Here is a 22,872-nt window from a genome sequence, read left to right as displayed (position 1 = left end):
AGGAATCCCACCGCCCAGGCTGAGGGATCAGCAAAGATCATCCCAGGGAAGGAGCAGAAACAACAGCCTCAAGAGAGGTCTAGGACAAGGGTCTGCAACCTTAAACACTCAAAGACCCATTTGGACCCGTTTCCCACAGAAAAGAAAACACCCAGAGCCACAAAACCCTTCCCGTGCCTGACTATTTCTTGAGTGGCCACAAAACTAGCATATGTAGTTGAATTAAATGTTCTGTTTTCTTCTGGAACTTTTCTTTTCCTGGATTTATCCATGGTTGGCCTACCAAGGGTTGAAAGCTCAATAAATCACGTGCCGGCAGGTGTCGCACATTGGTGGTTGTGACGCATATTTTGAGTGATAAGGAGCCGCAGCTGAGGGGGTGAAAGAGCCACATGCGGCTCCAGAGCCGCAGGTTGCTGACCCCTGGTCTAGGACAACTCGCCACAGCCAACTCACTGCAGCCAACTCTGCCATGGCCAACTCACCATGAGACAATTACCACAGCCAACTCACCGCAGAACAAAAGTTACACAATATTGAAGAAATGATGGAATAGAATCATTAAAGATAGGACGCAAAAGGAAGGACAAAATGAAATGTGAATGACAAAAATTAAATAATGACTTAAAAGCCAGCCTGCTTTTAAAAGTTAAAAAAAAAAGCCTCTGATGATCGCGTGGCTCAGCTGGGATCGTCAGAGGCTTCTAAAAGCATTTTTTCTGCAACCTCTTCAGCCGAAGAGGTTGTAGGGAAAAAAAATGCCTTTAAAAGCCTCTGGAGATCCCAGCTGAGTTGCCTGATCGTCAGAGGCTTCTAAAAGCATTTTTTTCTGCAACCTCTTAAGGTTATAGAAAAAATGCTTTTAAAAGTAAAAAAAAAAAAAAAAAAGTTGGCACACCCACCCAGTCACATTACCCCCCCATCAAGCCGTGCCCACAAAATAAGCCACGCCCACAGAACCAGTAGTAAAAAAATGTAGGGCCTACCCCTTTTCAAACCGTTTTCAAACCCCCCCAAAAGCCTTCTTAAGAGCTAGAACACTTCTGCTCATTCAAGAACAGTTCCTTCTGACTTACTTGGGCATAAACTGTCAGATCCTTTGTCACCTGCTGGAGAAAAAAACGAAAAGAAAGCCAGAAGGTCAGTTTCTTGGCTAGAGGGAGGAGATAGAAAAATACAGATCTGATTCCAACCCGCTCCCCCCCCGCTCTCTCTCCCCCCCCAAACTTGCAATACATCACATGACATTGACGTGATGACACACGTTATCACGGGGTGATAGGGGTGACACGATACCAGTCTTCCAATATTTGAGGGGCCGTCAAAGAGAAGAGGGAGTCAATCTATCCTCCAAAGTACCTGAGGGCAGAACAAGAAGTAATGTATGAAAACTCATTGAAGACAGATCCACTAAGGAGAAATTTTCTGACAGTGAGAGCACGTAATTAGTGGAAAGGTTGTGGGTTACTGGACAGCCATTTCTCTGGAATAGTATAGGATCATCTGCTTGAGCAGGGGGTTGGACTAGAACTGTGATGGCGAACCAGTGGCATGCAGGGCCCTCTTTGTGGGCACGCGTACCATCGCCAGCTGCTCTTCTGGTTTCATGCCAGCTACCTGATCATCACGGGTGTCAGAGTGCTGGAAAATGGCCTGAATCCGGCCAAAAACCAGGCCATTTCCGGGCCTTATCCGGGCTGTTTTCAGGCCCGAAATAAAGCCTGAAACCGGCTGGAAATCGTCCTGGAAACCGGCCCAAAAACAGGCATGCCCACGCCGACCAGCTGGTCTTCAGGTTTCTGGCGCTCTGGCTTGCACACTTGCACGCACATGCATGCGCGTTCCGGTTTGGGCACCTGGTCCCGAAAAGGTTTGCCATCACTGGACTAAAAGGTCTCTTTGAACTCTGTCATATTGTTAGAGAGCTTCTCAATCAGAAGTATCTTTCCACGCAGCTGGGTCTTGTCACCTTGAGGATTCCTTGCCCCAGATGCTTCTCCTTGGGGTTTCCACTCCCAAGAACAGCCTGGCTGTTATGAAACGGGGGGTGGGGGGGACAATCTTCCCTAGCCTAGTTCTTCAGAGGGAGAGGGAGATAGCACAACTCTGCACCTCCACGACCTGCTTTTGTGTTTGGACATACACAAATATACATATACAAGTCTTCAACTGATGCTGCCTCAGTTGGAGATTACATATAAAGAGGACGAATCACTCACTTGGTACTCTTCTTGATACTTGGTACTTAGCTTGACATTTCTCTGTAAGGACAAAAATTAGTGAAATAATAATAATAATAATAATAATGATAATAATAATAATAATAATAATAATAATAATAATAATAATAATAATAATAATAATAATTTTATTTCTATACCGCCCTTCTCCCGAAGGACTCAGGGCGGTGTACAGCCTATTTAAAAACACAGACAAAACAGCAATTAAAATTTAAAATAATTAAATAAATTGGCTCAGATTTAAAACCCCCAAAAATTTAAATACCCCAATTTAAAACTATTATGTTGATAGTCCGGCCTGGCGGAACAACAGGGTCTTCAGTGTGCAGCGAAACACCCGGAGGTCGGAGATCTTACGTATTTCCGGGGGCAGTTCACTAAGAATAATCCAATTCCACCAGAGATCATCTAATCCCTCCCTCTGCAGAAAAAACCCCAGGAGAGAGTTTAGCAGTTGTTTAGACACAACCTCCCCTCAGACTATTATTAACAATCACAGACTACAAGCATACCACCTGATTTGCCCCAAGAGGGACCTGCTGCCTCTGAGATGGATGGCGGGGAATTGGGGGAAGCAGCAGCAGCAGCAGCAGCTGGGAGGAGAGGAAGGTTTTCATGGAAATCCTTCTCTGCGGATCTTTGATCAAAGCTTTTGAAAGGGACAGAGCTGGGATGCCTCTTCCCAACTCAGAAGAAGACGGGACAGTCCCAACGTCACTCAGCCAAGTCAAGACTGAAGACCCAGCAAGAGGCCGAGATATCAGATGCTCCCCAAGAGGGCTGGGAAAATAGGACAAAAGGAAGCTCAGGAAAGTGTCTCCCACCGGCCAGTTCGCTCCCACAGAGAGGGCCTCCTCACGGTGCCGTCGGCCAGACAATGTCGGCTGGCGACCCCCAGGGGGAGAGCCTTCTCTGTGGTGGCACCTCCTCTCTGGAACAATCTACCCCCAGAGATACGAGTGATTCCAGACCTCCGGACTTTTCGTCGGGCTCTTAAAACCTATTTTTTTTCAGTTAGCCAGGCTGTCCTGATTTTATGGTTGGTTTTAAAATTTGATATTGATTTTAATTGAAATGTTTTAAATTATGGGCCAAATTTTATTTAATTATTTTAAATCTATTTTAACTTTTGTGTACAAATGTTTTATATTTGGCTGTTCACCGCCCTAAGTCCGAAAGGAGAAGGGCGGTATAGAAATCTGAAAAATAAATAAATAAATAAATAAAAATTACAGTATTGTAAATAAGGATACTTACTGAAGAGTATCAAAGTCCCAACAATCACACATGCCAGGGCAAAACCAGCCACAATGAAGCCAATGATGAACCCTTTGTTGGACTTTGGAGCTGAATTGGGAGAAAGAGCAGATAATTGAAGAACCCCAAACAATCATTCTAATTAGGGGACATAACAGAGTCAAAGGATTGGAAATCCCCCCAATTAAAAGGATGAAGAGCTCATGTCCAGGGGTGAAATCCAAAAATTTTCCCTACTGGTTCTGTGGGCGTGGCTTGGTGGGCATGGCCAGGGAAGGATATTGCAAAATCTCCATTCCCACCCCACTCCAGGGGAAGGATACTGCAAAATCTCCATTCTCACCCCACTCTGGGGTCAACCAGAAATGGTATTTGCTGGTTCTCCAAAGTACTCAAAATTTCCGCTACCGGTTCTCCAGAACCTGTTAGAACCTGCTGGATTTCACCCCTGCTCATGTCCCTCTCAGGGTGACATGCAAATGCCTTGCTGACCATTGTTAGATGTGTTCTCATCAAGCTGCCTTCCTCAAAAACACCAGTCCAGCGTGAAAGTAGCTGATGTTCATCTTTAGCATTTCAGCTCAAAAGCAATTTGCAATCTTGTGACTCTCGGCAGTTTATAGAAACAAAAACGTCAGCAACACCATAATATAAACAAAATTCATGAAATAATGAACATGTCTTTGATCTTTTTACAAGCTACCCCAATATGTCATGACTCTGGATGGAATTGGGCAGGTCTGTATCAGGGGAGGGTTCTAATTTTTTTTTACTACCAGTTCTGTGGGCGTGGCTTATTTTGTGGGTGTGGCTTGGAGGTCATGTGACTAGGTGGGCATGGCTAGCTGGTCAGAGTCATTTCTGGAAGGTCCTTGCACTTACGACCAGTCCTCGCACTTATGACCCGACTCATTTGTTTGCTTTTAACACTGATCAGTGTTAAAAGGATGGCCCTTTGAAGCCCCGCGGCAAGAGTTTAAACAGTTTTTTTCCCTCTAGTCATCAACTGGGACTCAGGAGGCAGCAATAGATTGAGGGTGGGACCAAATAAAAGGTAAGAATAACATGGGGTGGGGGGTGGGGGGGAGGGCTGGGGGGGAGAACCGATTCGGTGACGTCATATCGTCACCACTACCGGCTCGGCCGAACCGGACCGAACCAGGAGGAACCCACCACTGGTCTGTATGCTGTCTTTTTTCTTAATTTCTTATATTCACATTTTATAATGTAAAGCAGGGGTGTCAAACTCAAGGCCTGGGGCTCGGATCCAGCTGGCGGGGTGCTTAGATCTGACTACTGATACATCAATCCAGCTACTCTGTGCATTTCATGAAGTCAGCTGAATTTGACACATGTTAATAAAATTTGGCAGTCAGAAAAGAGCTACAGATTCCTCCTGATTTTTTTTTCCTTTAGGAATTCTAAACAAAAGAAAATCTGTTTCTGGTGCTCAGCATAACTGCTGCTCCTCTGCTGGAGGCAGGAAACAGGGAAGAAATAAAGGCTAAAATAGGAACTAAGAGCATTTCATCAGGATTGGGATGGGATTCTGTAGCTTCCAATAAATCACCTGAAGCCAATTCTATGGACTGTTCCCTACAGATGCACTAACCTCAAACACAGGGAAAACCAATGGATTAAAGTTCAAGTATGCTCACACCTGGAAATAGCTGGGGTCAAATATCTCTCCCACAATCCTTCAGCTTGAAAAAGAGCTCAGACAAACTTCCGGTTTGGCGGCGCGGGGATGCAGTCGGGGAAATGGCGAGGCTCTGATGAGCCCTGCCAAAACCCCGACTGGCTAACTGCCGCTGACAGGTCTGCGGACCTACCCTGTCCTGAAGGGACAGGGGAAAGAGAGGAACCCCTTGGGCGGCCGAGAGGAATGGGCCTCGGAGGCCGGAGGCAATCCTCTAAGTCAGCAGCGGGGGACGGCAGCCATGGCGGCTGCCTCGAGACTGCGGCAAATCGGGACAAGCAAAGTGCAGGAGGAAGGAAGAAAGGATGATATGCTTCGGAGCTGGGTGAGTGACACCAGCCCAGGCGAGAAACAATGCGTTAATGAGGATATTTATAAATAAGACCCCCAGCCTTACCTAGCGGCTGAAGATCTGAGGGGCTTGAAGATTTTGAAAAAAAAAGGAAAGAAGTTTTAAACCCTTTAAGAACTTTATTCCACCACTGATTGATTGGAGGGAACTGCTTATTAATTAAATAGAGCTGGATATTTGAACCTTCTTGCTAAAACCGAAATGAACTTGAAAAGAGAAAAGCGAATTAAGGACTTGCCACCTTTAAAAGCCAGACAAAGAGATCAAACGGATTGCTACACAAATGTTTCAAAATGGCGATTTAAGCTGTGACCAAGTAAAAGTGTTGATTGCAGAAACTTGTTTTTTCTTGAAAAGAACCTACTTGTTTTGATACATATTGTGGATTACTTTGGGGGGAAAAAAACTAGGACTTTTTGAACTTTGGAGATTCCTATTCTGTCGTTTAATGACTTTACAAAGAAAGAAGAAATACAATGACTAATAAACTTTTAACTGACTGGTGTAGCAATAAAAGGCTTGGCGCAAGATCAGAAGTGGAGAAGCTGATGTTTTACTGGAAATAGACTTTATAATAGAATTTAAAAGGATATGCAGAGTTTTAAGCGTGGAAGTATTGACTTTGAATTGAAATACATATGGACAAATAAGGGGACGAAGAAGCAAAATAAATAAATTAGATAGCAATGTTTGAATGTTTAATTGTTTAAATGGTTCAAAATTTAGAGCTTTAAATAACAGAGCTTTAAATAACAGAGCTTTAAATAAAAACAAGAAGTGTTTATGGTAATTAAAGATAGAAACATAATAAAAATAGAAGTGGGAAGTTAAGGTGATTAAAAGTGATATGTTCATAAAAGCATAACTTGTAACATGTTTTAGTTTTAATTTGATAACAAAGTGGTGGATGATAATGATGATCAATTGTTAATGATTTTAGATGATGTACTAAGGTACACAGATGGAAGTTATAATTGTGATTGCATTTAACACATGTTGGAAATGATTAATATTAAGAAATAAATGGGGATACACCCTGGAAGAGAACAGTTGGAAACAGTGGATTAGTAGACAATATATGGAAAAAGAAATTTTTAATAAGTTAGCAGAATAGAAGTTGAAGTTAATGGAGGAGAATATGCTGAGAAATCAGCCAAATAATGAAATGCTGGAAATCAGCCAAATAATAGGTGGAGTTAAGGAGGAGAATGCTGTTAATCAGCCAAAAGAAAGCATGCTGGAAATCAGCCAAAACAATGGAAAATGCTGGTAATCAGCCAAATAAAAGGGGGAGTTATGGAGGAGAATATGCTGAAAACTCAGCCAAAATATGCTATGGTGGAAATCAGCCAAATAATAGGTGGAGTAATAGAGGAGAATGAGGAGAATATATTGAAGAATAATTATTAATAAGGGGTGAAAAAGAAAATGTTGGGTGATAATTAAAATGAAATGGTAAATTTTGAGATCTCTGTGTAAAAGTTTAAGAACATGATAGGATGAACTGGGTTTAGAAAATGAGAAAAATAGAAAGAAATTTTGATTAATAAATTGAAATAAAAATTGAGTTGTATACATTTGGAATTTAAGATTTGTGGATAAAATTGTAAGGTAAATTTATAGATTAATAGAATAGGTTGTCTTTGTATTTAATGTTGTTGCTAAAAGGAGCAAGGGATAAAAAATTTAAATAAAGTGGTATTGAAATTTTTTTATCAGGTTCGTCTGATCCGCCAGTTGCGGCCCTTTCTGGACCGCAACGCCTTGCGCACAGTCACTCACGTCCTTGTCACCTCTCGACTGAACTACTGCAATGCTCTCTACATGGGGCTCCCCTTGAAAAGCACCCGGGGGCTCCAACTGGTCCAGAATACGGCCGCGCGGGTGGTTATGGGCGCAACTTGTTGTGCCCAAGTGACACCCCTCCTGCGTGAGCTGCACTGGCTCCCAGTGGTCTTCCGGGTGCAATTCAAGGTGTTGGTTACCACGTTTAAAGTGCTCCATGGCATTGGACCTGGGTACCTTCGAGACCGTCTTCTGCCACAAGTAGCCTCCCACCGGCCAGTCCGCTCCCACAGAGAGGGTCTCCTCAGGGTGCCATCAGCCAAATTATGTCGGCTGGCGACACCCAGGGGGAGGGCCTTCTCTGTGGGAGCCCCTGCCATTTGGAATGAACTCCCCCCAGAAATTTGTAAAATCTCTGATCTCCGTGTATTTCGCTGTGCCCTCAAAACCATGTTGTTCCGCCAGGCTGGGCTATCAATGTAAAGATTTTAATTTGGTTTTAAATGGGATTTTAAATTTGGGGTTTTATAAATTGGGCCTATTATTTAATAATTTTAATTATTTTTAAATATTGTCTGTCTTTGTGTTTTTAATTAGGCTGTACACCCCCTGAGTCCTTCGGGAGAAGGGCGGTATAGAAATAAAATAAATAAATAAATAAAATAAATAAATTTTGATTTATAATTGCATATAAAAATGAGCTCTGCCTTAGTAGGAGATTAGGATGTATGATGAGATAATAGGAAGATTTATTAAGACGTTGGAATTTATGTTAAAATTCTTTGTTCTCATTTGTTAAATTAATGTACCCGTTTGTGACCGGACCGAGACTTCGTTCATGAAAAAATTTTCTTTTTTATGTTTATGTTGGAAAAAAATAAAAAAAAATTACAAAAAAAAAAGAAAAAGAGCTCAGCCTTTCCCTCCCTGCAGTCTCTTACCCTTCAGGGCCACGTCCAGAGGCTCCTGCAAACTGTCGTGCTCTACGTGGCACTGGTAGTGGTCACTGTCATTGGAATAAATCTGGATGCTGAGCCAATAGTGGTAGGTCCCATCCGCATTGGGGACCACAGTCCCATGGAAGGTGTCCTGCAACCAGACCTTCCCATCCCTTGTCCAGGAAGCATCAATTGCCTTGGGGTAGAAGCCGTCGATTCGGCAGACATGCGTTTCCATCCCATCCTCAGTCTCCGTCTTGCTGCTCACTGTCACCACTGGGGAGTCTGCAGAAAAGAAAGATCTCTGAGCCCCTCCAGAGCCTGAAAGGTGGATGAGAAACTCGAAAGCTTCCTATTACTTAGTTTTAATTTAGGGATTCAACATGCCACAATTGCAGCATCTCCAAGAGTTTTACAAATGCTCCCAATCCGGATAATATTCAAGCACAATGATTCTTGATTTTTAGTGACTCAGCCTAAAATTTGCAGCAGATTGTGGCTCTAAGGAAATTTCACTTCCACTTCCTCAAATTGTAAGCTGTTCCAGGCCTCTTTCCACAATATCAAGATAGGGAGAACCAGAATCAAAGCAAAGGCATGGAGCCTTTTGGGATCTCACACTGGTCAATTTGGAAAAATGATTGTCTCTCTCAAAGCGGGGGGGGGCAGAGAGAGTGATGCCAAGGGAAAAGAGAGACAGTCCTCCCAGGGCAGGGAGAGGAATGAGGCAGCAGCTCAATGGGCATAACCGGGTGGGCGTGAAAAGAGTGGGTGTGGCTGGGTCGGGTCAGATGATTCGGCGCACCTAAGTAGGTGCAGGTAGGTTGGTGTGGGCAGGTGGAAGCAGATGGATGGATGCGTATGACTGGGCACAGCCGGCTTGGTGTGGAATGAGTCAACTGGGCATGGGAGCAACTTAATGTCCCGGCATTTCCTTGCCTCCCTGAACTGCTGGCAGCCATGCAATGCCTCCAGGAACCTGGCCGTGGTTGATCTCCCGCCACCCCCAGAACAACTTCCACATCGCCCTCTGTCTCTTCCTCATCCTCTAGCCAGACTGAGGCTGTGAAGATCTGGATGGGGAGGAACTGGCTCCACCTTAACCATAACGAAAGAGAGGTTTCAGCCTACCTGGAACTGGAGAGCTGTCATGTTTTATATTGTCCCCCAAAGGAGACAAAACTTCATATTCTCCAGATTTTGCTCTCTATAGTTCTGGGAGTGAAAGCTGAGCTTTCTCCATCATTCCCCAGCAACTTTCAAATGAACAGAAGATAGGGGTGGTTCAGGAGGTACTTGGCTTCAGCCCACACCATTGCTAAAGGTAGAGGCAGAAAGTGAGTTTTTCTGTCCTTGGAGTGCCCCGCGCCTGCCCCTTCACTGGTTTGTCAGCAAGTGGCTGTAAGGCAGAAAGGCCACCGCCCTAGGAGTCCCGGTTCCAATGAAGACTGGAGGAACAACTAACAGAGTGCAAAGAAAGCCAGAGGGGTCCTTTCAGATCATTGGGGGGGGCAGTTTGAAAGTTTGAGTCTACTGTAAGTGGAGTTTCGGGTTGTTTGCTAGTTTGTATAGGGTCTTGGGTTTCCTTGGTCAAAGCTATTTCTGGTTGCCTTAGAACTGAGGTTCCTAGTTGGCCCCGGAGTTGGTCTATATGCCTTCTCCATAGCCTACTGTCCTCTAGTTCCAATCTGTATGAGTGGGGCTCTGTGATTCCTATCACCTTGGCAGGGATCCAGAGAGCACCCCTGGTGTAGTTGTGGGCATACACCATGTCCCCTACGCTGAATGACCGGAGTTGGCTAGTCAAATCGCTGGGTGCTTTGGCAGTATAGTTGGGGTATAGCCAGTCTAATTGTGATTGTAGCCAGCAACTCATTAAAAATGCTGATGGGCTTCTGTTTGTTGTTGCGCTAGGGGTAATGTGCTGGACTAGGAGGAATTTGTCAATTTTGGCCTGCCAATCTCCCGAGCCCATCCTTCATAGGGCTTCTTTTACGGATTGCATCATCCTCTCCAGTTGACCATTGCTGGTCAGATGGAATGGTGCAACCAGGGCATGTCTGATTCCCTGTTCCGCCAAGAACATTTTGAATAGAGGGGCTGTGAATTGAGGGCCATTGTCTGAGACCAGAACGTCTGGTAGGCCATGGGTGGAGAAAAGTCTCTGTAATACTTTAATGACTGCCTCTGCCATTTTAGAGGTCATAAGTATTATCTCAAGCCACTTCGAATAAGCGTCCACAACTATTAGGAATGTCTGGCCTTGGACTGGTCCAGCAAAATCAATGTGCACTCTTGACCAGGGTGCTTTTGGCATTTCCCATTTGTGTGCCGGGGCAGAGGATGGTGCTGGTCTGGACTCCTGACAAGGTGTGCAGGTAGCAATCCATTCAGCAATTTCCTCATCCATATTAGGCCAACAAACATAGCTCCTGGCCAGTGCCTTCATCCTGATGATTCCAAGATGCCCCACGTGTAAAGCCTCTAGCACTGGCTTCCTTAATTTTGGGGGTACAATTACCCGGGTCCCCCCACAGTATACAACCTTTTTGGGCTGATAATACATGCTGCCGTGCATCAAACGGCTGTAGGTCACCCCCTACTGCCCCCTTTGGCCACCCCCTACACACCCAGTTCAGAACTTGTGCTAAAGTTTTATCTTTGGTAGAATGTCTCACTATCTTGGCCAATGTAATAGGGCCGGATGCAACTTCCTCAATAAGAAGTATGGGTACGATGGGAGTGGGGTCTTCTAAGAGTTCTGGTAATGGGCACTGACTGAGGGTGTCTGTGTGGCCCAGGGACTTGCCCGGCCAGTGGGTTAGCAGGTTAGAATGATGACTCATCTCATCATTTGCGGTGATAAAACGGTCAGGGTGGGGCGGTCCCCAGCCAGCAGGCCCAGGAGCGGTTTGTAGATGGTTATTAGTTCAAAGTCTCTTCCATAGATGTATTTGTGGAACCGCTTGACCCCCGCCACTGCAGCCAGCGCCTCTCTGTCCAGCTGGCTGTAGTTCCACTCGGCTGCCGATAGAGTCCCGGAGTAAAAGGTAATCGGGGCCTCAGTCCCGTTAAGCGTTCAGTGGTTGAGGCCAGCCCTGATGCCAAATGGGGAAGTGTCACATGTTAGGATGAGGGGGTAGAGTCTCATTATATTGTATTAAAATGCTATCGGAAGGCAAAAGTTTTTTGATTACAGCAAATATGGCAGCTTCCTTCCGGCCCCAAGTCCATTTTGCCCTCTTATCCAGCAGCCAGTGTAGCAGCTCAGCTACTGTCGCCTTCTGCAGCAGAAAAATGCTATAAAATTTTAACAAACCCAGGAATGCCTGGAGCTGTATCTGATTTTGGAGTGTTGGGGCTGCTTTCATAGCCTTGACCTTACTTTTTGTGGGGTGTATGCCTGAGCTGTCAATTAAATATCCCTTGGCACTGCAATCTGGCACTTTTCCTTTTTTACTTTAAGTCCAGCCTCTCGAAACCAACTAAGAACTATCCTCAGTCAATTGAGGAGCTCTTTCTTATTGGCCATGGACACCAGGACATCATCGAAGTAGGGCACTACCCCTGGAATGCCCTGTAATAATCATTCCATTATGCTTTGAAAAAGTCCTGGTGCTACGCTAACACCAAATTGCAAACAGCGGCATTTAAAGGCACTTTGATGGGTCATAATAGTCTGTGCCTTTGCGGTGGCATCGTCCACCGCAATTGCTGATATGCTTGTGCTAGGTCGAGTTTGGTGAAAGTTTCCTAAACTTTCCTAAAGAATGTAACAAATGTTGTACGACTGGTAGGGGTTAGGTGCTCTGCTGAAGCACCTTGTTTATTGTACATTTGTAGTCCACGCAGATATGGACTGAGCCATCAGATTTTATCAGTGTGACTATAGGGGTCTCCCACTTAGCATGGTCTACTGGCTCTAAAACCCCCAGCCAATTAGCTTGTCTAATTTGCTGTCAATTTTGGGCCGGAGAGCGAAAGGGACCTTTTGTGGCTTCATCCGGATAGGGGCGATTTTTGGGTCTAGGCTAAAAGAGATGGGCATTCCTGCATACTTGCCCAAACTCCCATTGAATACATCTGCAAACTCCCCGACCAGCTCATCAGTGCTGTTGTCCTGGATGGTGTGGATGCTGGTCACCCCCATGCCCAGGGATGCGAACCAGTCCAAGCCAAGCAGGCTTGGCAAGGCACCATCTACCACGGTTAGTTTCAACAGCACGACAAACTTTTTAAACTTGATTTGGAAGGTCCCACTCCCTATGACAGGGATGTGGTTCCCTTGATAGTCCTTTAGCTGCACTCGTTGATGCTTCAGATGATATTTCTTATTATCCTGCCTAGTCCCGCCTTCTCCTTTAGTGAAAATGTATAAAACTTTTTTAATCCTTTGTTCTAGGTTCTTGACATTTTAGCCAGGAGCCCTTTTCCTTGAGGGACTCCAATAAAAAGCAATAAAAAAACCTGCACCTCCTGTCTGGCATCCATCCTCAGCACCAGGCTCAGACCCGAATTGGGGACAACAGCACAATGTTGGCAGCCAGCGAGCCATTGAAAGGAAGGGAAGGAGGGAGAAAAGTGGGGCAGAAAGGGAGAAGGACTCCTGTCAAATGCCAGTGACAAAGACAGTGGGGCAGGGAGATGCTTCCCCATCAGAAAGCTGCCCCTCACCCCGCTGTAGGAAAGAGGGGGGCAGGGAAGGACTTCAGCCGGCAATGGGAAGTGTGTGGGATGGAGCGAGTGAAGTCTGCCCAGTGGTGGGTTCCTCCTGGTTCGGCCCAGTTCTCCCGAGCCTGTAGCCGTGACGATATGACGTCACCGAACCGGTTCTGGATCCAGATGCTCACCTGTCCTCAGCAGCATCTTCTTCCCATAGAACAGGTGCTTCTGCAGCCTCTGAATGCAGTCTTTCTCCAGGTAGAACTTCCATTCCTGATTAGATCCTGGACTATCATCCCATTTCATCTTGATGATCTGAGCCAGGGGCTGGTGAGCCACCCAGGTGAGGGTCTCCTTGTCGAAGGTGATGAAGGTCCTCCCATCGTAGCTATACTGCAAAAACCCTTCTTTGCTTCCATCACCCCAGAGCTCACAGCCATACATCCACTGCAGTGTGTGAAAGCCTGAAAGAGGGATAGGCAGATGGTTTCGTGAGTCCTCAGGAGAGAGAGACACCCCGTCCCACCCCACAGAGACTTTTTGACAGTAATGAAGCACTGACACCCTGATTTCCTTCCTAGCAATTCCCACCCCCACACTATTGTCCTCATTCTTCTCTCACTCAATGTGCACACACACACACACCGGGTTAAACCCCTGAACTTCATCAGGAAACAGGCAGCTCAGACATTCTCCTTTCAGCTTCCCAGGATTAGAAAAGGCAGTGGAGGATCCCAAGGGGGAGAAAAATGGAGTTGCAGAAGAAATGAAGGGATGGAGCCTCCTCCATTTTTCTCTCTACCACTCCTTTGTTGGGGAAACTTGGGGGTAGAGGGGTGGTGGCAGGGGTGGGTTCTTAAAATTTTTACTACCGGTTCTGTGGGCGTGGCTTATTTTGTGGGCGTGGTTTGATGGTCATCTGACAAACAATTCTTTAGGATTTAGCAGAGGCACTGGTCTACCAGGCTTTTAACTGCTTGCAGAGCCATACCGGTCTACCCCCTTTTTTTTTTTTTGGAGCATTCCGGTCTACCCATTTGTTTTTGGAGTGCACTGGTCTACCACCACACTACCTTTTACCGCTGATCAGCTCTAGGGCGGTTCTTTGAAGGGCCGCGGCAAGAGTTTAAACAGTTTTTTGCCACTCTGCCATCACCGAGAGCATCAGAAACCGCTTTCAGGCAGCTTGGACTCAATTACCAATCTACCACCACCGAGTGGTTTACAAGGAGCAGATCGGTTCTAGCCAATCAGTTGTGAGGCTTCTTGGCTTTTCAATTTAAAGCTAAGGTTTTTTTCCCCTCTTCTTTGTCAAGTGAGCCCTGACTTTTTCCTTCTAGCTGATCAGCTAGGACTTGGGAGGCAGCAAATAGATTGGGGGCAGGGCCAGGCAGAGGTGCTATTTACCGGTTCTCTGAACTACTCAAAATTTCCACTACCGGTTCGCAAGAACTGGGGAGAACCGGTAGCAACCCACCACTGGGTGGTGGAAAAAGGGATCGTAAAGTGGCAACAGGGCCCAAGAAACTCATGGCCTCAAAGAGGATCTGGGTGTTGTCCCCAAATTCAGGCAAAAATCAGGAAAAGAGAGAGGGACATCTCAAGGGGGCTTCAAAAAGACAGCTCACAACTCAGTCAACTCCAACAAAAGAGGAGAGGAGGAGCAAGGCCTGGGTTACTGCATTCAGTTTTGGTCACCACATTACAAAAAATATGTTGAGACTTTGGAAAAAGTGCAAAGAAGAGCAACTAAAACAATTAAAGGCCTGGAGACTAAAACATATGAAGAAAGGTTGCAGGATTTGGGTTTGGCTAGTCTAGAGAAAAGAAGGACCAGGGAGAACATGATAGCAGTATTCATCTGCCTAATATGCAAGCAAGCCCAGGTTCGAATCCCAGAAGGGTATGGCTAGCTGATGAGCGCTAAATAGCTTGAAATAGATCTATACTAGTCTCCCTTTATTTCTTTGTCAGTAAATATAAATTTAATACAAAATAGTTTGTCGTGAAAGCGACGGCCTGAGGGCTCCTGGATTGGGGCTGAAAGGCGAAAGGAAGCATATCCTTCCCATATTTGGGCAGACCAGGTTGCTTTGATAGAAAACCCATTTAATCTCCCCTGGTACAAGCTGACAAAGTGAGGAGGACCTGTGGCTTAGAGGTTAATACATCTGCCTAATATGCAACGGTATGTTGAAAAGACTTTTTTAAAAGTGTAGAAGCATTTCGTGAGAGGGAATAGGGGGCAGGAGAAGCCATTCGATCCATCACTCACCTTCGCTCTGATTGTAGCCAGTACGCAGAAACTCCAGTTTTGCTCTGCTCAGGTCCTCATAATTACCTACGTTCTGGGTCTCTCTGTCCCAATGCTGGGGATTCTCCTTAATTATCTTCTCCACCCAGGAGGCTCGGGGCTGCAACCTCTGGCTGTTGCTGTCATAGTGAACATAGACCTGATCGTCTACATACCCCAGAACAAAATAGTGGGATTGCCCCTGACTGGGTTCTGTGGTGCAGGTGATGAAATGCTTCAGGGAGTGTAGGAAGGAGGAGCCTGGAAGAAACCCAAAGGATAGAGTGAAGGGGCTTCAGCTGAGGAACCGAGATCCGATGGAGCACAACAGGCCCCAATCTGAGGGTTTGGGGAGCAAGAAGAGACCTGGGGGGCAGAGGAAGAAGGGGAAAGGAAAGGGGGGCTGATGGAATAGAAAGAGGAGGCAGAGGGTGGAACAATGAAACAACTGAGAGGCAAAGAAGAAGCTTTGGGAGTGGGGTGTGAAGGGTAGGAGGGCAGAGAAATTGGGGGTGATGAAGGGAGGGAAGGGAAAATAGGGTCAAGGAAAAAGCAAATCTTTGTGCCTTCCCTTCTAGCAAGGCCTCCCTCAAACCATTTCCTGGATTGCTCATTCTCTGCCCCATGGAGGCTGAAGTGGCCCCACAAGGAGAAAAGGGGGTCCACCCCAGAAGCTCAAAAGCAGTAGGAAACCCAACCTGGTCACCCCAACTGTCCATTTACAGATATTTCCCTAAAGGAGAAACATGTTTCTAAAGACAGAAACTCAGAGCTTTAGCTCCTTGCTCCCAGCAGATATTTGGTGCCCATTAAGAAAGACTGGGCCATCCTATCTACAAGACAAAAGACCTTCAGCTCCAGGGTGATGGGATTAAGACATGACCCTCCAGGACATAATAGGATTATCTAGCAGCAGAGCTCACTGCATTGCAACATCTTCTATTATTATTGTTTATTGGTTTGATTTATATGCCACCCTTCTCCGGAGACTCAGGGCAGCTTACAATGCATTAAGCAATAGCCTTCATACTTTTGTATATACCTGCTTAGTAGGGCTTTTGCCCCCACCCCCCAAGTGGTGTTCTTTTTTATACAAAGTCAGCTTATTGCCCCCACAATCCGGGTCCTCATTTTACCTACCTCGGAAGGATGGAAGGCTGAGTCAACCTTGAGCCTGGTGAGATTCGAACTTGCAGTAATTGCAGGCAGCTGGCAGCTAGGTGCTATTTAACAGCACTTTAGTCCACTGCTCCATGAGGCTTCTAAGAACATTGCATCACCTAGCACAGTTCAACCAAACTTGACTCAGATAAACATGATCCCAAATGGCTCCATGGGAGTCTGACAACAGGCAATAGGATACATATTCTTGCACAGGAACAGGAAGCTCAAGGGCAAGGCCTAAGAAAGGTATAAATAACCCTCACTCTCCACTCCATGTTGCCAGCTGCCCAGGACCTCAAACCCATGTGGTCTTCGCACTTATGACTGGTCATCATTTATGCCCGTGCAGCTTTCTTAACAACCATGTCACTCATTTCACAACTGCTTCTCTTCACCATGGTGACAAGATAGGGCAAAAACGTAAAATGTGAGGACAGTCGTAAGTTCGAGGACTGGTCAAAAGTGCGAGGACCAGTCAGAAATAACTTTTTCAGCCCTCAGAGTAGTCCATATGCATAAAAGGATACAGCAATAGAGAGGGATGAAGGAATGGAAATTAGAGTAGGAGTGAGGGTAAGAGATGGGGGAAGAGAGGAGGAAAAGGAGAAAGGAAGAGGAAGTAGGAAGGAGAAGAAGAGGGGGGGAAGAGAAAGTAAGAAGGAAAGAAAAGAGAGAGGTGGTAGGTTTGAGGAGAAAGATTGCTGTACAATAAAAAAGATGAAAGGGAAGAAAGCCAACCCCAAACAAATATAAAGATATTAAGATAAAGAATGAATTGTTAAACTTTAAAGAATAAAAGAGAACAAATATGAATAAATAGCAATAATTAAAAACACACATACAAACATACAATGTATTTTCTTTGAACAGAGTATTTGGCCGGTTCACAAATTTAAAGAGTGTTTAGTCATTTCAATTAAATTTACAATTTCTATATTTCCTTTTTGCCATATTTATTCCTCATCTATTTTTTTAAAAAACCAATATTACCCTTCATCCTCATCTCTAATCTTAATTAAATTCAATTTTCCCTTCTATTCTATATTATACCCCTTCCCATTGTCATCTATTTTTATATCCATCCTCACATTGGTTAATTATGTAATATTACAGTTGTTTAATACAAATTCAACATTTTAATATAAATCAATTAGTTATATAACTATCTTTTTTGTATATTAATCAATATGAACATGAATATTCCAATTATTTCCATGCAATCCAATTTCTTACAAATCAATTAATTATATTTACCAATAATAAATCAAATAATTTTCCCCGTATATTCCTCCAAACCACAACTTAACCATTTCTGCTTTCAACACAATATACAATTAATAGTATCTCAATTATTACAATTCCCTAGTTAAATAGAGCTTTTTTTCTTTTGTGTTTTAAAATCTTGAACTCTCCTCTTTTGCCCTAAATTTCCCATTGTTTGCAGTTTTGCACCTACCTTTTTTGGTGAGGAAAAAGAAAAAGAAATCTCTCTCTGCCTCATTTTGTCACATTGCCACAAAGACCCTGCTTTACTTTCAGTTTCGTTTTTTCAGCATAGGTAAGGGGAAAAAAATCTGATCCAGCACTCTTTGCAGCTAGCAGCAGAGCCCTACGCAAAACAGCTGAGAGCAAATCAGCTGAGAGTCGGGAGGCCGATCTAATCAAATTGTGCTAATTAACCTATGCTGAAGCCGAGAGGGGCTGTTTTTTCTATTTTTGCAGGCACCAGTCTACTCATTTGTTTTCTTTTAACACTGATCAGCTGTAGGGCGGCCCTTTGAAGCCCTGCGGCAAGAGTTTAAACAGTTTTTTTCCCTCTAGCCATCAGCTGGGACTCAGGAGGCAGCAATAGATTGGGAGTGGGTGGGGTAAGCGAACGGCGACCAGACTGGGAACTGGTTTGGGGGCGTGGCCAGCCAATCTTATTACCGGTTCTCCGAACTATTAAATTTTTTTACTACCGGTTCTTGCGAATTGGTGCGAACCGGGAGCAACCCACTACTGGTCATAAGACTGAAAAATGGTCATACATCACTTTTTTCAGTACCAATGTAACTTTGAACGGTCACTAAATGAAACATTGTTAAGTCGAGGACTATCTGTATTAGCTTGACTTTGCTGTTGCAGAATTGGTCTGAAATAATTAGAAATGTAATGCAAAAGGCTGAGGTTGCAACTTTTCTTGTACTCTGCTGTACTGAAAAATGTCAGGTCTTTTTTTTTTCTTATCTTTTGCACTCCTCCTTTTTCTCTATCTCTTGTTTCTATTTGCATTTTATCTTATAATCAACTTTAATAACACTTAGAAATTTTTTAAAAAGAGAATCCTTGGTGGGATTTTTTCCCCACCAGGAAGAAAAAACTTTTATCCTTTTTTTGTCCAAGTGGGGGCGACTATGGTTATGCCTTATTAATGATAGAAGTGCCCCTAGTGGTGAGGGTGGGAGTTGCACATGCAGCCAGGAAGTTTGCTAGTTGAGGTGGTCGCATCCGAGCGTTGCCATCCCACAACCTCCACAGTGGGACGGAAAAAATTGGGCAGGTAAACTTGACTGACATCTGGAGTGGCCATCTTGTCCTGCTCCTAGAATGGCTCAGGGAGATCGGGAGTAGGCGAGAGAGCAGCAGCAAAGAGGGAGAGAGACAGACAGGCAGACAGACAGATAGAAGACCAGCAGGCAGACAGCGAGGCAGACAGGCACGCAGACGGACGGACGGACGGATTCCCACCAGCAGGAAAGGGGGTTGAGCCCCTTACATCTTGAAAGGGAATGGAATGGAATGGAATGGAATGGAATGGAATAGAATAGAATAGAATAACAGAGTTGGAAGGGACCTTGGAGGTCTTCTAGTCCAACCCTAGACAGGAAACCCTACACCACTTCAGACAAATGGTTGACCAACCTCTTCTTAAAAACTTCCAGTGCTGGAGCATTCACAACTTCTGGAGGCAAGTTGTCCCACTGGTTAATTGTTCTCCCTGTCAGGAAATTTCTCCTTAGTTCTAAGTTGCTTCTCTCCTTGATTAGTTTCCACTCGTTGCTTCTTGTCCTGCCCTCAGGTGCTTTGGAGAATAGCTTGGCTCCCTCTTCTTTGTGGCAGCCCCTGAATCTTTTGCTTTAAAATTTTTATTAATTTACCCTTGCCCCATAACTGAGGTTTTCTGTATATGTTACAATTATTCAAAGCAGATGGCCAATCCAAAATGTGACTTACGACCATTTTCACACTGACAACCATTGCAGCATCTTTTTTTAAAAAATTTTTAAAATTTTTATTAATTTAAGAAACCACATAATACATTTATAAATGCAAGTAAAACAATTTACAACAAACATCATCTTTATAACATCTACCTATAATATCTGAATTGTTACAATATCAATATCCTATATTCTTCAATATACAATATTTCTCTCACCTTATATAATATTATTTTATTGATATCTCGTGTCTCTTTCTTAAATTTCATTTGATTTAAAAATTTATTTTACTCTATTGATACCTTTTCTTTTATTCAATTTTTCTTTCTTTCTTCTTCTCTTTTTTTTTTTCACTTCCCTCTAACCATTTATACCATTTTTGCCAGACCAGATAATATTCAGATTCTTCTTTTCCTTGGATCTCCTTGGTAAGTTTATCCATCTCAGCGCATTCCATAATTTTGGATATTAATTTTTTTTTTAATTTGATTTATATGCCGCCCTTCTCCGGAGACTCAGGGCGGCTTACAATGCGTTAAGCAATAGCCTTCATACTTTTGTATATTTATACAAAGTCAGCTTATTGCCCCCACAAACTGGGTCCTCAATTTACCTACCTTAGAAAGGATGGAAGGCTGAGTCAACCTTGAGCCTGGTAAGATTCGAACCTGCAGAAATTGCAGGCAGCTGTGTTAATAACAGGGTGCATTAAACCACTGTACTACCAAGGCTCCTTCAATTTCTCTTGAGTCGGGACCTCTTCTTGTTTCCAATTTTGTGCATATATAATTCTTGCTGCAGTCAAAATGTGTGTTATTAAATATATTATTTCTTTTTCATATTTGCTTGTAGGTATTCCTAATAAATAAGTTTCTGGCTTTAATGACACCTTTTGAGTTATTATTTGTTCCAGTTGCATTTTTATATTGTTCCAGAATTTTTTAGCTTTGGGACATGACCACCATATATTGCAGCATCTTAAGCAACTAAAAGCAAGTCTTTTCACCGATTAATTGTTCTAACTGTCAGGAAATTCCTCCTTAGTTCTAGGTTGCTTCTCTCCTTGATTAGTTTCCACCCATTGCTTCTTGTCCTGCCCTCAGGTGCTCTGGAGAATAGCTTGGCTCCCTCTTCTTTGTGGCAGTCCTGAATCTTTTGCTTTAAAATTTTTATTATTTTACCCTTGCCCCATAACTGAGGTATTCTGTATATGTTACAATTATTAAAAGCAGACGGCCAATCCAAAATGTGACTTATGACCATTTTCACACTGACAACCATTGCAGCATCTTAAGCGACTAATTTCTCCTTAGTTCTAAATTGCTTCTCTCCTTGATTAGTTTCCACCCATTGCTTCTTGTCCTGCCCTCAGGTGATTTGGAGAATAGCTTGACTCCCTCTTTCTTTGTGGCAGCCCCTGAGATACTGGAAGACTGCTATCATGTCTCCCCTAGTCCTTCTTTTCATTAAACTAGACATACCCAGTTCCTGCAACCGTTCTTCATATGTTTTAGCCTCCAGTCCCCAAATCATCTCTGTTGCTCTTCTCTGCACTCTTTCCAGAGTCTCTTTCTAGGGACTCTTGGAAGGGACTCACCGAGGCACACGTGCTGCAGAGCGACCACCTCCAACACCAGGAGCCACAGGGGCGCAGAGCGCAGAGCCATCCTCTGTCCCGAAACCTCCGCCTGCAGCTGCGCTCTCCTGAAAAGTCCCAGGCGAAAGAAAGAGGCGCTTCGGGACGATCTATAGCATAATAATCCAAAGCGAACCGGGGATTGGCCAAGCTCAACCAATAGGGAAAAAACCATTTCCATGACGTCTCTGGTTGCTAGGCAGGCGGAGGAGGGGAAAACTTCTGAGAAAAGCTGGAAAAGGGAAGCGAGAGTTTCACAAGAATCAACACATTCAGCAACATCTCATTCCAGGAATTCTTCATCATCATGGGGGGAGGGGCATATCATGGGGGGAGGGGCAGATCTGCAGGGATCAAAAACAGCGGGGGAGTTTTCTGGGCGCAGGCAGTGGGGGGGAGGGGCAGGGCCAGATTTAGATAAAAAGAGGCCCTAGGCTATTCCACTTATGAGGCCCTTTCACCTATAGTGAAAGTGTAATTTTAATTTTGCTAACAATTTGAATGTAGGCCCCTCTTGATCTTGAGGCCCTAGGCTGAAGCCTAGTTAGCCTATAGGAAAATCCGGCCCTGGGGAGGGGGTCCTTTTCAGATCCCACACTGCCCCCTCGCAGCTGTGTGATCAGGCGGAGATCGGAAACCCCCAAATGATCTTCGCTCTGGATGAAAATGCTCAAAGGCACTTGGGAGACCTCCAAGGCGAAGACGCATCTTTCTATAGGAAAAGGTCAGGGGTGCAAAACGCAGAAGAATGCATGAATGGATTCCCTCTTTCCTTTTATTCTCCTGCAAAGACCTGAATCTTCAGGAAGCTTCACAACTCGATAGTTTTCCTGCAATGAACTGAGATTGGTTTCAGTGGCTCTTCTGGGGAATCCTTCACCTGAAAATAATAAATTCAGGTTATCAGGTTATGATCATTGTTATTATGGCGGACAAATGATAAAGGATTAATGATGGTGCTTTTACACTTCCCGTGCTGAGCAAAGTAGGAGTAAGAGGTAATGGGTTTTTTCCCCCCAAGGCTTGAACTATCTCCTGCTCTGATCAGCCTTCCACTGAGCATGTACAGAGTGAGAATAAGGCCATGGCTGTGGAGAAGGGGAGGGAGCTTCTGCCTTCCTTTCATGGCTCTGTATTTCTACCGATGAATAAGGCCAAGGACATTAGGGGGACCCTCCAATTGCTGGTGACTCTGGAAATTGTCGGTCTGTAGGGTGAGCCCAGGGGTGAAATGCTCCCGGTACGGACAGGATCGCCTGATGGAGGCGGGTGGTTCAGAGAACCGGTAACAAAAATCCCTGCCCCCACCCCCCATTTTAAAAGCATTTTTTCTACAACCTCTTCGGCCAAAAAAAATGCTTTTAAAAGTAAAAAAAAAAAAGCCTCTGATGATCGTGCAGCTCAGCTGGGATCGTCAAAGGCTTTTAAAAGCATTTTTTCTACAACTTCTTTGGAGGCACAACCTCGCCGAAGAGGTTGTAGAAAAAAATGGTTTTAAAAGTTAAAAAAAATTGGCCACGCCCACCCAGTCACATTACCCCCCCACACCAAGCCACGCCCACAGAACCGGTAATAACAAATTTTAGATTTCACCACTGGGTGAGCCTCACCTTCAGATCCTCTCTTTTCTTTCTGGGTTCACA

At 44.5% G+C, this 22,872-nt stretch overlaps 1 protein-coding gene across 1 annotated transcript; it reads right to left on the bottom strand.

Annotated features, from left to right (window-relative positions):
• Positions 1-1,024: 1,024 nt before the first annotated feature.
• LOC117668281 (class I histocompatibility antigen, F10 alpha chain-like) lies at positions 1,025-21,345 on the bottom strand. The gene is made up of 8 exons (XM_034422060.3): positions 21,191-21,345; positions 15,209-15,487; positions 13,122-13,397; positions 8,275-8,556; positions 3,498-3,587; positions 2,220-2,261; positions 1,297-1,359; positions 1,025-1,109 (listed from the first exon to the last, which is right to left on the bottom strand). Exons 1-7 carry the CDS (start codon positions 21,258-21,260, stop codon positions 1,322-1,324), a joined length of 1,077 nt encoding a protein of 358 aa, XP_034277951.2. The 5' UTR covers positions 21,261-21,345; the 3' UTR covers positions 1,025-1,109; positions 1,297-1,321.
• Positions 21,346-22,872: the final 1,527 nt, after the last annotated feature.

Source organism: Pantherophis guttatus, chromosome 2 (genome assembly GCF_059756535.1).
Source record: "Pantherophis guttatus breed Tessera chromosome 2, ASM5975653v1, whole genome shotgun sequence".
NCBI lineage: Eukaryota > Metazoa > Chordata > Lepidosauria > Squamata > Colubridae > Pantherophis > Pantherophis guttatus.
This window is presented reverse-complemented; position numbering and strand designations above follow the sequence as displayed.